This window comes from Leguminivora glycinivorella, chromosome 22 (genome assembly GCF_023078275.1).
Source record: "Leguminivora glycinivorella isolate SPB_JAAS2020 chromosome 22, LegGlyc_1.1, whole genome shotgun sequence".
Classification (NCBI taxonomy): Eukaryota; Metazoa; Arthropoda; class Insecta; order Lepidoptera; family Tortricidae; genus Leguminivora; species Leguminivora glycinivorella.
In genome coordinates this window covers 476,484-491,566 of record NC_062992.1, presented here as the reverse complement: position 1 = coordinate 491,566, position 15,083 = coordinate 476,484, and the positions used below count along the sequence as shown (strand labels likewise).

The 15,083-nt window shown below is 38.2% G+C and overlaps 2 protein-coding genes across 2 annotated transcripts in view; one reads left to right on the top strand and one right to left on the bottom strand.

Moving 5' to 3' along the window:
• LOC125238054 (solute carrier family 2, facilitated glucose transporter member 8-like) overlaps positions 1-15,083 on the bottom strand; it is a 119,163-nt gene that overhangs the window by 30,611 nt on the left and 73,469 nt on the right. The window lies entirely within an intron of this gene.
• LOC125237682 lies at positions 6,012-8,933 on the top strand. The gene is made up of 3 exons (XM_048144829.1): positions 6,012-8,017; positions 8,357-8,534; positions 8,796-8,933. The coding sequence occupies exons 1-3, from the start codon at positions 7,863-7,865 to the stop codon at positions 8,829-8,831; spliced, it is 369 nt and encodes a 122-aa protein (XP_048000786.1). The 5' UTR covers positions 6,012-7,862; the 3' UTR covers positions 8,832-8,933.

Here is a 15,083-nt window from a genome sequence, read left to right as displayed (position 1 = left end):
GATTTCAAAAGGCAAAGATGGCGACTTAAATTAAATATATGGAATATCGCGGTCCTACATCCAAAATCGCTGAAAACGCACTTACGGAGCGTAAGCGAGTGTGTCGTTGGCTATAGGTACACTGGTTGTTTATTATTCATTGCAGAAACAGTGTGGCGGTGAAGAATAGTGGTTGCGTGCAAACTGTATTGAGTTCCTAACACTTAAAGCACGCTACTTAAAAGCTCACTACAGACCAGTTTATAGCATAGATTTACTATGTAGATCTACATTCTACAGTGTACCGGTATGCCACTTTCAATTCAGTTCAGTTTCTTTATTGGTAAAAATAAAACATTTTACAGGTCAAGGCAGGTTATCACAGAAATTAGGTACTACATGTTAAAGGTACACGGTAAGATACTAAATTACATTATCCATTAATTAATTATAAGAAAAATATTTAGGTCAAATTTACTTTTGTTCAACTCATAATTTTGCAAGCTATAATTACAATTACAATACATTATTTCATAAATTCTATGATTACAATACATTACTTCATAAATACATGAATATATTATTTAATTACATTATTTCATAAAGTCCTCGACAGTGTAACATGCTTGATTTAGGAGTAGACATTTAAGTTTTTTTACAAATAATGAATCCTTACTTAAAGCTGTAATATCATGTGGAATTTTATTATATATTTTGGGCCCGATTACACCGAGTTTTTGGATAGGAGCAACTAGCATGGGCAACCTACGGCTATTTACGGAGCGATTTTCAATCTTTAGTCATTGTCAATAAATGTGACAGAAGTATGTGATAATATCTATTGAGTAGCCTGTCAATGATCCACAATATTTTTCATTTCGCTTACTAAAAGGAGGAAATTTGTTCACCATTTAAATTACTTGTTAGTGCGCACGTCCTTATGCTTATAAGCGACCATGTATCGTTTACTTGATACCAAAGAGGATCGAGTATTATAGAGAGTTACTGTCGAAGTAAAATGTGTAATCACAGTGCATAAACTGCCATCTCTTGACACAGGCTTAAAACTTTTGAACCTCAGTTTTGACAATTTGGCCCATATTGTTAACTTGATATATGTTTTGAAATGTCAAATATTAATATTAGCGCCATCTAGCTGAGCGTACCCCAAAGGTGTAATGCCATCTAGGCCACCGTACCTTTTTCTGTATGGTAGTGAGGTACGTTTTTTTCTTAGACTTTATCTGTCTATACGGAGTTATATATGTCTTTGCTTGATACTTATGAAAGGACCATTTAAGTTTTTATTTGATTGACATCTTGGCTAACTGACGCAAACACGTCATTTTTGGCAATGGGATATCTATGAGATATCTGTGCGCTGTTTCACCACAGCGACTTGACACTGACAATTCTGTCACATATAGTTATAGAGTTATAGAAATATAACTCTATATTCCAAAGTAGTATTTGCCCAGCACGCTACTAGGAGCTCATAACTAACCAGAGTATCCGCTAAGTTTCAGCGAGAAGCCCCACAAAAGGAAGCAGGATCAAATTCAGCTTTCAGTGCTTTTAAAGCAGTGTTTAAACTGAGCGTGAAAGATTTTTTTATTCTTTTTTCAGTACTGTATGAGTTGCGTTATTTTTAACCCCCGACGCAAAAATGACGGGGTGTTATAAGTTTGACGTATCTGTCTGTCTGTGTGTATGTGGCATCGTAGCTCCCGAACGGATGAACCGATTTAGATTTAGTTTTTTTTTGGTTTGAAAGCTGAGTTAGTCGGGTGTTCTTAGCCATGTTTCATGAAAATCGGTCCACTATGTCGGAGGTTTTTCAAAATTTTATTTTTGTGGTTAGGTTAGTTATCCTATCTAGACCGCATCTAGAGCATACTTTATGAGCTGATGAGCTGTAGGACTATAGCCCTAGGGGCGTTTTTCTAGGCCTAATAATAATTATGCGGTATACCAATCATCATCATATCGGCCCATTATCGCCCACTGCTGAGCATATCCTCTCTCATCCAAAAGTGACCCGCAATGCAATTTTTCGGATGTCATCCACCCTAAGTCCATTTTCTTTTTCACATTATCAGTCCGATATCGGATGTCGGAAGGATTTCAATGGAAAAAATCCAAGATGGCGCCTGTAGTGTCTGGGATATCGGTCCTTCATCCGATATCGGATCGGATAATGTGAAAACGGCCTAAGAGTCAGCGGATGCCATACATGATTTATTTATGAGGTCTTTTCAAAGGGGCTTATAAATTTTCGACGTCAACAGGGGTTATTTTTTCTGTGTTTTCATAGAGAAATGATCCCTTATAAAAAGACTCTCCTCATATAAACTCAAAATTATACGGTATAATATCACGAGAGCTACCACAATTTATACGTTTTATTCTAAGTAAACCAATTTTAATACCACAAAAACTATATATACAAATAAATTGCCGTTACCACACTAAAACCTTCAAAGTCTGACAAATGGGGTTCTATTTGGGGTTATTAAGCACGTACTAGGACCTCATAAATTAACGGACCCTCAAACACAGACCACCTCAACTACTAGACGGAGCATTAAAGTCAACTCAAAGTTAAGACGATACGGTAGGGGTCAAATTCTCCATACAAACGCTCTCGACTACGCTTCCCCTCTGGTTTTTGAAGATAGAGCAATGATTTTTTCAACACAGATTGTTATTATTTTTATCTGTGTCGGACCGTTTTGATTTTTTTGATATTCTGCTTTTGAAAGACTCTAGAGCCAATCAAAAATTTCCAAAAACGGCCTTTTTCATTGTGGCGCAAAAAAAGGTATGATACTTAAGATTGGTAACAATTAACCAAAAAAGCTAAACAGTCCGACATAGATTATTTCATTGTTATTCAGATTCTCAAATTTCGTTCCGATTGATTAAGTTTTGAAGGAGGAAAGAGTCGAGAGCGGAACCTCGATTTTAAAGATTTTATTGAAATATCTTTTGACTGAGTTGTTCTTAATGGGCAATTTTTTTTCGATAAATCTAGTTAATAACACTTGTATATTTAACTAAAATTCCCAAGTTGAAAGGGGGGCTCCTTTCCATTTTAGCATTTTCGCTACCGTATCCTCTTAAGTGGACGCTCGGAGCGGAGTGTTTGGCGGGGCGGACGATAGTGCGTCCATTCTACGCAGCGTCGACTCAGGGGCCTCAGTAGGCCTAGCACATGATGGCCGCGAGAGTATGTCGCCGCGAGATAGATGACACGTCTTCTTCTAACTGTATTAATGACATAAGGACGGGTAGTCTATCTCGCGGCGACATACCTCGCGGCAATCATGTGCTAACCCTGCAGGGCGCTTGTATGAGCTTCAACTGTTAGAGATGCACGCCGCACGCCTCGCTGCAGGCTCAATATGAGCGTGTAGTCAGCTAGGGTACGTAGCCAAATCTGCCGAATGCACCAACACTCACGAAACGAAACGCTCGTAGATATATCTCTATTACTCTTGCGTTTTGGCATGACAGAGCTAGACTGCGTTGCGACGATTGCCATTTGGCTACGCCGGCAGGTCTTCACATTCACCGCATATAATTATGATCTCCCGTAGTGATTTAGTAACTATGGGAACGCAATCTAGTTGTGTCAACATATTAGCCCTAGTGTAATTTTGGTATATTTATACATAATTTTTAAGAAAAAAAAATCCACCTTCCTTTGGGATTCTGGTGATAAATACTTTCAAATGTTGGATTATGTTATCAATTCGTCTGTATATTTTTAATGTTTGTTATTCGATATCTCCGTCATTTCTGAACCAATGTTGAAATTTGGATGATTCTGAAGTACTTACAGATGAGAATGAATTTCAGAACGGAACTCTAACCAGGGGCGGCTCACTCTTCATCAGCAGTTCCACTGCACCAAATGTCACTGTTCTGGACGTAAGTGCATGCTGTTCTTATAAAATTACCAAAGTCACTTTAAGTGTGCCGTTCAGATTTGAGGAGTTCCATTGTTCTTTACGGGATAAGGTTCAATTTTGCTTGGGAGCAAGTAGTAAGTCAAACGCGTCTGGATATTAAACTTGATTTATTGCAACTAAACGAGAGGGTAAAAATGCATAAGTATAGCTACGCAGATAGGTAGGTATAGGTATAGTACGGGGACGGAAATCGACACAACATACCGCCCACCAAAAACAACAGTTTTTAACTTAACTAGGAAAAAAACTTAACCTAAAACTTACGGACATACTTAATTGCTTGAACAATATCATATCATCCAAAATGCATTCCAAATTCCAACACATCTTAGGTATCACAAGCAATAACATCACTATCGTATGTTTTAAGTTCAACACTAATTAACGAAACTAATGATTTTGATACATTTCACTTTCTTATCACTAAATAACGAATTATAATCCGAGCGACGCTGGCAGGAGCCAAAGCAAGAGGATAACTGATAAACAAGTTCAATTTCTTGAAGTAAACAACAAACTGCCTGCGTTGCGTAGGTAATAATCGAGTGCCCGCGTAGGGTATCTTTTACATTTTAGTACCTAATAATAATATGATGCTTACTTTCTAAGTACTAAATTTATATTAAATGGGTCAACCATAACAACAAAATATGTGTACATACATACATAGCAAAGGTACATTTTAGTGGACTGTATAACTAAAAATATTTTATTTAACTAACTTCATAGAAATGAGGTTCTATGTTTGTATAGGTATATGTATGTTCGCTCGTTTTTATGGATGACTTAAAACATAATAACTTTATAACTAGATAATGTTTTAACTAACACATCTTCTATTTTAAAGATAAACAAGATGAATAGGTAAGTAAACAAGGAAAACTTAATAATAATTATCTAAACAAATTAAGGATTTACATACCTATTTATTTATATGTAGTTTAGCATTTAATTACATTTGCAGAGGTAATGAGTTACATTGGTATGTTTAAGTACTAACTATAGGCAATTTGGGATCCGCTCGGTGACCCAATAATAGGAAGTGACTATGTTTTACATTTAACATCTACAAAATTGTAATCGATGCATTTACCTATAAATTACATACTTAAGAGTTTCTATACACTTGGCATAAATTACATAAGACAAAGTAGGTATATTTACTTAGCGCTTGGAATAAAGAGTAACAACAATTTTCTCGCAAACCTTTGTGCTTATGTATTGAGTAGGTATTACAAATTACAACTACAGTCGGCCGGAATTATAAGTACCTAAAAATTTATTAACATGCGAAATAAATTTAACCGCCCACCATAGCTCATTATTTTTTACCTTGTGATGTATGTTATTTATTCATCGGCAGTTTTAGGTAACAATATCAATTTAGATAACGGTCTTTTTAGAATATGATCGCCCTTGCATTGGACCGTCGCAACACGAACTAAATTGTCGGGCCCTGCGTGCAGTGCCGTGATTCTACCTAACAACCACTTGGCTGGTGGTAAATCCTGCTCCTTTATAATAACAACATCTCCTATACAGGGTGCTGTTACAGCGTCATACCACTTATGTTTTTGCTGGAGTGTGTTTAAATAATCTGCTTGCCATTTCTTCCAGAAGTCTTGCATTTGTTTTTGTACGAGCTGCCAGCGTGTTAGCAGATGTAACTTCTTGGTTTCATAACTTGTATCTGGAACGTTCTTCAGAGCCTCGCCTACCAGAAAGCGTCCTTGCGTTTGCATGATTGTGCCATGTAAAGTCTTGGCGTGTGCATCCGCTATTATTAACCTTGCAACGTGTTGCTTGCTTGGTACAATAATCGGGTGTTTAGCGTCTTCTGGCAAATCTGCTTCACTCAGCCGGCCTCCAACTCGCAGTAAATCGCGTTCATCTACGTACGGGGTAAGTTTAATCAGTGAACTTTTGTTTCTAACCTTTCCTTTCTTTTTCAGGTCTTCAAAGTCTTGGCTGTATACTGCTTTCTGATAATATCTCACGCAGCAGATTTCAACGTCCTCTAATTCTTCGGCACTCAAGATTTCTTCATTTTTTTTGTTTTTATAGTTTATAAATCTCTTACAATGAGCTATCACTCTCTTCATCCTGACCATAGACGAAAATCTTTCCCATATGGGCGTGTCTTGTACTGATGTATGAAATGTTTTCTTGCATTCTAGGTCTGTTGTTGGAATTGTAATGGCCCGTAACACCTCAGTGTTTGTATTCTTTAACCATGCGGGTCCACTCCACCAAAGGTCATTGTTTGGAAGTTCACTTGCCTTGATACCTCTTGAGGCAAGATCAGCTGGATTGTGTTCCGTCGAGACGTGTCTCCACCTGTCGTTATCTATATGCTGGATGATCTCCGATACTCTGTTGCCAACGAACACCTGCCATCGGCTGGGCGGGGACTGCAACCACGAAAGCACCACCATCGAGTCTGTCCACGCGTACATTCTATGCATAGGTATGTTCAATAGTCCTGAAATTTCATATAACAGCTTTGCTAATAATACCGCAGCACACAGTTCAAGTCTCGGGACCGTTAATTGTTTCAGGGGAGCTACCTTTGTCTTTGAAGCTAGCATCGTGACATGAACAACATCGTGCTCGTCTACCACTCTTGCATACACAACGGCTGCAAGTGCAAGTGTCGAGGCATCAGAGAACCCGTGAAGATCAACTTCTTTGCAGCGAGACGACATCTTGATCCATCTTGGAATCTCAATCGTCTCCAGCTCTTGTAGTTCGTCTCTGAAGCTCGTCCATTCGTCAACTAACTCTGAAGATAGCTCATCATCCCAACCACAATGACAAAGCCATAATTTTTGGATCATGATCTTCGCTGTAATTACAACAGGTGAGAGCCAGCCAAAAGGATCAAATAAGCTAGCGACATCAGATAAAATTACTCTTTTTGTTACAGGTGTCCTGATCGCTGGTAAGTTTACTGAAACGTGAAAAGTGTCATCCTTTCTATCCCAGGTAAGTCCCAGTATCTTTATTATTTTATCTAATTTAATTTCTTTCTTGTCTTTTACAGGTTCCGGAGTCTTCGAGTCATCAGTCAAGTCCTTCAGGAGTTCTTCAGAGTTGCTAGACCACTTCTGCATCTCGAAACCACCTGCCTTTAGTAATGCCTTAATTTCTTTACAGGTTTCTTTCATTTCGTCGAGATCTTCGTGTCCTGTCATAAGGTCATCCATGTAGAATGAGTTTCTTACTACCGCCGCTCCTCGAGGGTAGTTGTCTTGTTCATCATCAGCCAAACGTTGAAGAGTACGTACAGCCGGATGAGGTGCCGCTGCTGTACCGAATGTAACTGTAAGTAGCTTATAACTATCTATTCTTTCAGATGTGTTATCCCGCCATACAATGCGTTGTAAGTCTGTGTGTTTGTCATCCATTCTTACCTGACGATACATCTTTATAATATCGCCAACAACACAGATTTTGTGAGTTCTCCATCTAAATACCAGACTACGTAAGTCTGGCTGTATTGTAGGTCCTACCATCATGCTGCTGTTTAAAGAACATCCGTTTGGGGCCTTTGCTGACGCGTCAAAAACTATGCACAGCTTCGATGTCTCTTTATCTTCTCTTATTACAGCACAATGAGCTAGATATACTGCATTATCTTCATCTTCTGGGTCTACCTTCTTCATGTGGCCCAGCTGTAAGTATTCGTGTATTACCTTAGTGTATTCAGCTTTCAGATTCTCGTTCCTTGCGAACTTTCTTTCCAGCTGATGTAGCCTCACTACTGCCTGATGCTTTGTATCTCCACACGATTTTACAGTGTCTTCAAAGTTTGTCTTTAAAGGAAGTTGTACTACGTACCTCCCTGTGTCGTCTCTCCTTGTTGTTTGTTGATATATTTCCTCGCACCGTTCTTCCTCCTTTGTCCACATGCTCTGCTTCTTGTATAGTTCAGATTCAACCTCCCAAAACTTCTTCAGGAGAATATTATCCTCTTCAATTTGTCCAGTAACATGTAGACTTGTAATGTGCTGTGAAACAGTAAATGATGTATTATTATTACCCCCTGACAAAATCCAGCCCAGGTGTGTTTTTTGTGCAATAAAGTTTCCTGGTCCCTTCATTAAACCTGCTTCTAGGATTTTGCTGTAAACTTTCGCACCAAGAAGAATATCAATCCTACCGGGTGAGCCAAAGGTGGGGTCAGCTAAATCTATTTCGTAAACTTGTGGCCAATTAAGACTTCTAATTTCCCTAGATGGTAGCTGACGGGTTATAGTTTTCAATACATAAGCATCTACATTTAAACAATAGGAAATATCGTACCTTGATTGAATGTTCAACGTTACCCTATGCTTGATTGTCGTCTCACACTCTTCAACGGCAGAGATCACTCCGCTAACCTTGGTTTTCTTCAAACCCAGCAAATCGACCGCCCTTGCAGTCGCGAAGGACTCCTCCGAGCCCTGGTCGACGAGAGCCCGCAGCACGTGTGACTGCCCCGACTCCGCTGTGACGTGCACCAATGCTGTCGTCAGCAAGGTGCCTAGACCAGGTTGTAGACCTCGTGATGCGCTCGACGACGTGTGCGCAACAACGACGGTTTGTATCTTCTCTTTGTTGTTGTTATTTGTTTCTCCAGACGTATGTGACTCTTCACTTGCTTGTTTCTCTCGGTGCAATAACGAATGATGTTTTCTTTTACAAATCTGGCAAGTTGTCTTCTGTTTACACTTGAATACATTGTGATTCGGTATCAAACAATTAAAACAGAGATTATTCTTCTGTACAAAACTGTATCTATCTTCAATCGATTGCTTAGAAAACTGTTTGCATTGATATATATAATGATCTTCATTGCAGAATGTGCACTTCACTTCGCTCGTTGCAGTTACATGAAACATCTTTGTTTTCACAGGTTTGTATACTTTACTTGCAGGTTCAACCATCTCCAGGGTACGAAATCTGTTTTCCAGGAACGATTTTAATTTATCAAAACTAGGTAAGTCGTCAAATTCATCTCTGCTAATTAACTCTTCCCATTCCTTGTGAGTGCTCGAGTCCAGTTTTGATACTAAGGTAATGGCGCCTATTAACGTGGTATTTAAGCAGATTTCAAAAGATACCAAAAAATTAAGGGTATCAAAGCTCATTAACGACCACAAATATTTTTTTTATGGAAGAGTATTTATTGAACTATTAGTTTTAAAGAGTTTTAGGATCATTTTAGTTTATTATATGTCATAAAATTATTATTGAAGCCAACATACCTAAATTTTCTATTACCGTGGTAATGAACAGGTTGCAGTTCTATTAACGCGAATTGAGATTTCATTACCGAGGGTATGAATGACAGTGTTTTTCTGCCATCGGTAAATAGAAACCCATCTCAAAATTCGGAGCTTAATACCGACGGTTGAATATACAAATTATGACAAATACATATACCTATACTATCCTCCTTTATGAATACCCACAGAAGACTCAGTTTCACCTAAGAAATCTGTACTTACGGTACACTAAATGTCATATTTTGATACAAGACTAATATGTCGCTCGGTAATAGATACTTCTATAGGAACCCATTACCGACCCAAACAAATATTGCATGGATCGGTAATAGATTCTAATATATTCTATTACCGAGGGTTATCTGATCGTACCATCGGTAATAGGCATAAATTGGAGTATTATAAAATCTAATTCCGACCCATAAAAACAAAGTCATACAGATGTATTTTCATTACAAATCAAAATAAAATATTGCAACCTTATATTAAAACCAAGCTTACATAACTGGTAAGTAAGCATCAGACTTTATGTCAATGTTTAAAAAATTGACAAATTAACGGTTTTCATAGAAACTACGAAATCAGTCATGAAGTTTTTGCTAAAAATTAAGGTTTTGTTGAATAATTTTCATACCGCGTAAATAGTTCTTTGATAGCGTGAATAGATCAAGAATGAAACAACTGTAAGACATTATATAACTGATCACATATACTTAAAATAAAGCAAAAATAACTAATATCACTACTTTAACTATTACCGTGGTATACCACAGTAATAGAATCTACTCACGAAATGGCGCCTTTCACCGCTGTCTTTGAATTTCCACTTTAAACACATTTCCAGGCTAAACAATACGTAAAAAGTACTCAGAAGTCATGTAGAAAACTATAAATAATAATTTGAAATGCATAACTTTCACCTGTTTGCCATAATTATTACGTAAACTACTAAATGAGATTGGAGTTCACTTAGGTTTAGCGTCACACGTCAGTATGACACAACCTCTTCTCGCGGCCCCGTGGCAAAAACTGTCAAATAGCGAGCGTCTTCTTTCATTCACACTCTCTATCGCCTATATGTGCGTTAGTCAACTAAACAGGCTTCCTTTGTGTGAGTAACTTTTTTTAAGAAATTGGTCGGTTTGCCTATAAAATGCGTATTTGCAAATGCGGCGGTAATGGACGTCGATTTCGATACCCGCGTTGATAGCCGCCGTTACCTTATAGAATAGTTCACGATTGCGTCCCAATGATTTGTAGGTAAGCCTAGATGTTTCAGTGCGCTCATACATTCTACCGAAGTGTCCAACAATTGTCTTAAAGCTGTAGCTGATTCTTGTGTTAACGTTTTTTGTGTAAAGAATTTCTTAAAAACACAGTTCGCTATATATCTCTTATTGGCATAACGTTTCTTCAGTACTAACCAAGCTTCTTTATAATTTTCAGCAGTTATAGAAAATTGTCGCAACAATGCCTCCGCTTCTCCAGCTAAACTGCTCTTTAGGTAATGTAGCTTCTGAACATCTTGTAAAGATTCATTGTTATGCACTAATGCCATAAATAAGTCATGGAAAGACTGCCATTCAGTGTAGTTGCCATTAAAAGAAGGTAGCGAAATTCTTGGCAATTTAACTTCACTACTATTCGATGTACTAGGTGTACTAGGTGTAGGTGTGTGTTTAGACTCACTTTTTGTCGGCTCCATACTTTCTAACTTAGACATCATCTCGCCTTTGTAAGTGTAATACACTTCTTCAAAATCCTCACACATGTTGTCAGCGAAATAATTTGTAGCTTGACGCTGTTCCATAGCGACCGACAAAATTAACATTTCATGTACGGCTTTAAACTCCTTCCAGTACGTTTCCAGTGTATCTATTCTTCCCTTCACATAACCAGCTGTTAATCTCTCCCTGGGAGATTTCTTGTAGTTAACGTACGCCTTTTTCACCTTCTCTAAAGTATCGGCCTGAATAACTATATGTTTTTCAATGTTTTCCATTGTAGTAAATGTCTATCACAAAATACAGTCAAAAAAAAACACCACGTAAAGTACGTAACCACTGTAGGAAAGTTCCAGTCCTTTGTTAACTTTTTATGAGTAGGGTAAGCGAGCGCCGCACAAAATTGTCCAACAATTTCACCCAAATCACGGCGGCTCACTACTGTAATACACGGCACAGTACTGTCTTATTTGTAGTTAAGAACCACAAAACGTTTGTATGCACAATACACCTTGTCCTTAGTTCGATTATAGCACTTAATAAATATGCAAAACTGTTTTGTTAAAAACACCGAATTGTCTTAATCCTTATCGTTCTTTTTGCTTAATTCACTTGAGTTGCATATTTGTCCAACGAATTAAACACATTTCAACTGTTATTTAACGTTATTTCACCGAAATTACACTAATTTTCTATTGAACCAATTATTTTTACGAGTCACTGTCCGAGCATCTTGGTTCGTATGGACCATGTTCTTTACGGGATAAGGTTCAATTTTGCTTGGGAGCAAGTAGTAAGTCAAACGCGTCTGGATATTAAACTTGATTTATTGCAACTAAACGAGAGGGTAAAAATGCATAAGTATAGCTACGCAGATAGGTAGGTATAGGTATAGTACGGGGACGGAAATCGACACAACATCCATTCTGACCATCATCAGGAGTTCCACTGCACCAAATGTCACTGTTCCGTACGTAAATGCATGCTGTTCCTTTAAAAACACAAAAATCACCATATGTATGCCTTTCAGATTTGAGAAGTTCCCTCGATTTCTCCAGGATCCCATCATCAGAACTGGGTTTTGAGAAAAATGGGACCAATCTGTATGCATATACATTCAATCAAAAAAAAAATTTTCAAAATCGGTCCAGTAACGACGGAGATATCGAGGAACAAACATTTAAAAAAATAAAAAATAAATACAGACGAATTGAGAACCCCTTCCTTTGAGATTTGGAAGGCGGTTAAAAATTAGTTTTAGGGTTGAACTGGGCTGTTAAACTATGTAATGCTACCCAATTGCGCTGCTGATCATGGTGTTTTACCAGTACAATAGGCCGTGACTGCGCGTTCTTTGCAAATTCCATATTGCGGAGTCTGTATAGTCTATATCCTCAATGGACCAAGGGTCTGGGTCATACCGATTCGAAGGAAACAGATCGACTACGTCTCATTTGCTTGGCAAGTCAAGGGCAAACAAATTTTCAGTACCGGCTTAGCTTATCAATCTTCATTTAACTCGGTCACGTAAAATATTGTCCTAAAATGTGATCATAATCATCATCCTCCTTGCGTTATCCCGGCATTAGCCACGGCTCATGGAGCCTGGGGTCCGCTCTGACAACTTAAGCACTAGTTTTGGCGTAGGCCTAAATGTGATTATAATAAGAAAATTAATAACCAGTGTGGCGACGGTTGAGCATTTCACTACCTGCTTTCCTCTAGTAGGTGTCGTAAAAGTCGACGATTGGTGTTTGAGATGGGTTAGCAACCTCTTACTGGAATATTTGTTTATTTTATGTGGTTCATTTCAAATTTTAAATGGTGGGGAATGGTGGTGTTTTTTTTAAATGGTCCGAAATAGAGAATTTTCTTATTTTTATTTTTTAAACTTAATTAAAGTTGCTTGCTAAGAGTGCCACTGAAACTTGAGGAGTTTCATGTGCTCTGCCTTAACCTTTTGAGAATACAGCCCTGAGCTTGTGTATGTATATGTATAAACATTAATATCCAAAACGTCTAGCACTAACTTTTCCATTTCTAAAATAATTTATTAACTGGTTATAAACTGATTGCTCGTTAAACCGTGGGTCCCAAAGGCCATCACAAAAACAAGCAACTTCAAAGTGATAAGTCTAAAATCCCCTCTATTCAAATTGCAGCTTTAACGTGTAACGTTAAGATAGGAATGCGCAATACATTCTTTGGCGTTTAGATCTTTTTCCAATGTCGTGAAATCCGAGATCCTTCCCGTTTGTCAGAAATGGAAATTTCTAAAAGTCGTTCTTTATTCATACAAATGAAATGCTATTCCATTAAGCGTGGAGTTTTATTTGAGTAATGAGTAAATGGCGGAGAAGATATATCCTAATGGCTTTTTTTTAATTCTTATTTTTATTTTTTCTTGGGATTCCATCTGAAGAAACTCTCGAACGGGCGGGAGTAAACGTGATTGAACCCAATATCTTTATTTGTAGGGTAGACGTACTCGTAACCTAACAAAATTCAGATTGACAGAGCTCAGCTCATTTTTAACCCCCGACGCAAAGACGACGGGGTGTTATAAGTTTGACGTGTCTGTCTGTCTGTGGCATAGTAGCTCCCGAACGGATGAACCGATTTAGATTTAGTTTTTTTTTGTCTGAAAGCTGAGTTAGTCGGGAGTGTCCTTAGCCATTTTTCATCGGTCTACTATGTCGCGGTCGGGGGTTTTTTCAAAATTTTAATTTTGTGGCCAGGTTATCATTTCCACATTACGAAGTGTCACTTCTTCTGCGCGGACGGACTCCACGGACTATTTTTTGCTCCCCTGGGTATCGCGGAAGTCTGTGGGATTTGAATTCAATTGTGCCCACACCACAATTGAACGCATATCCCACAGACAGTTGGCTAGCAACCTATCACTACAATTTAGATAACCTAACCACAAAATTAAAATTTTGAAAAAAAAAAAAACCCCGACTGCGACATAGAAGACCGATTTTCATGAAACATGGCAAAGAACACTCCCGACTAACTCAACTTTCAACCAAAAAAAATCCAAATCGGTTCATCCGTTCGGGAGCTACGATGCCACAGACAGACACACACACAGACAGACAGACATACAGACAGCGTCGGGGGTTTAAAAATTAGTTTTCTTTTAACCGCTTAACTGCTAAAAGTTGCACTTAAACTTGAACAGTTTCATTTGTTCTTTAATTTGGGAAAACAGACGTGAATTTATAGGAACATATTTAATTTTGACAAATTTTCAACTTTTCGACCCTCGCTAAAAACTTGTAACCCCTTGTTACCGGTCCCGTAATGACGGTAAATTACCGGTAAGTACCGCTTTCGGCCCGCAGGTGCCGCTGAATTAGTAATGCGATCGATAGTGTGATGCCACCTTTAGCGGTATAAATAAAGACGTTTCACACGTGTTTAATGTTTATTTATAACTTGCGTTTTCTTTGATATCTTGTACTATATTTTTAACCCCCGACGCAAAAACGACGGGGTGTTATAAGTTTGACGTGTCTGTCTGTCTGTTTGTCTGTCTGTCTGTCTCTGTGTGTGTCTGTCTGTGGCATCGTAGCTCCCGAACGGATGAACCGATTTAGATTTAGTTTTTTTGTCTGAAAGCTGAGTTAGTCAAGGGGGTTCTTAGCCATGTTTCATAAAAATGGGTCTACCATGTCACGGTCGGGGGTTTTTTCAAACGGGTTAAAAATGGCATTAATTGTACGGAGAAAGTGTACAGCGCCCCCAGACGGATATTTACTAGAACCAATATTAGTTACTGCGATGGCTCAGCGACCCGAAGTGGATCTTGGCCTTCGACACTAGACTCCGCATTCGCTCCTAACCTGTGCGATCGGGGACCATTTCTCAAAACTGAACGTTACAAGGTACAAGCGGAAGTCTCTTTCCAACTTGTCATATTAGACATTGACTACTAATTGTAAATTGTAACTTGTAGCTTCGAGAAATAGGCCCCAGATGCCACCAAAACCAATATCCATACTAATATTATAAATGGGAAAGGGGTGCGCCAAAGTTCATATAAAATTGGTATATAGATTATTGGTAGTCCGAAAATGTTTCTCATACAATTTTACATTATAATGATCATTATTTATAACAATTTTATGTTA

Excerpts from the sequence above, each read along its gene's own strand:
- LOC125237682 (XM_048144829.1), top strand. The coding sequence starts at position 7,863 with ATGCTCTGCTTCTTGTATAGTTCAGATTCAACCTCCCAAAACTTCTTC. Across the intron at positions 8,018-8,356 it reads CCTGACAAAATCCAGCCCAG|CAAATCGACCGCCCTTGCAG; the intron begins GTGTGTTTTTTG and ends CTTCAAACCCAG. Across the intron at positions 8,535-8,795 it reads ACGTGTGCGCAACAACGACG|AATGTGCACTTCACTTCGCT; the intron begins GTTTGTATCTTC and ends TCTTCATTGCAG.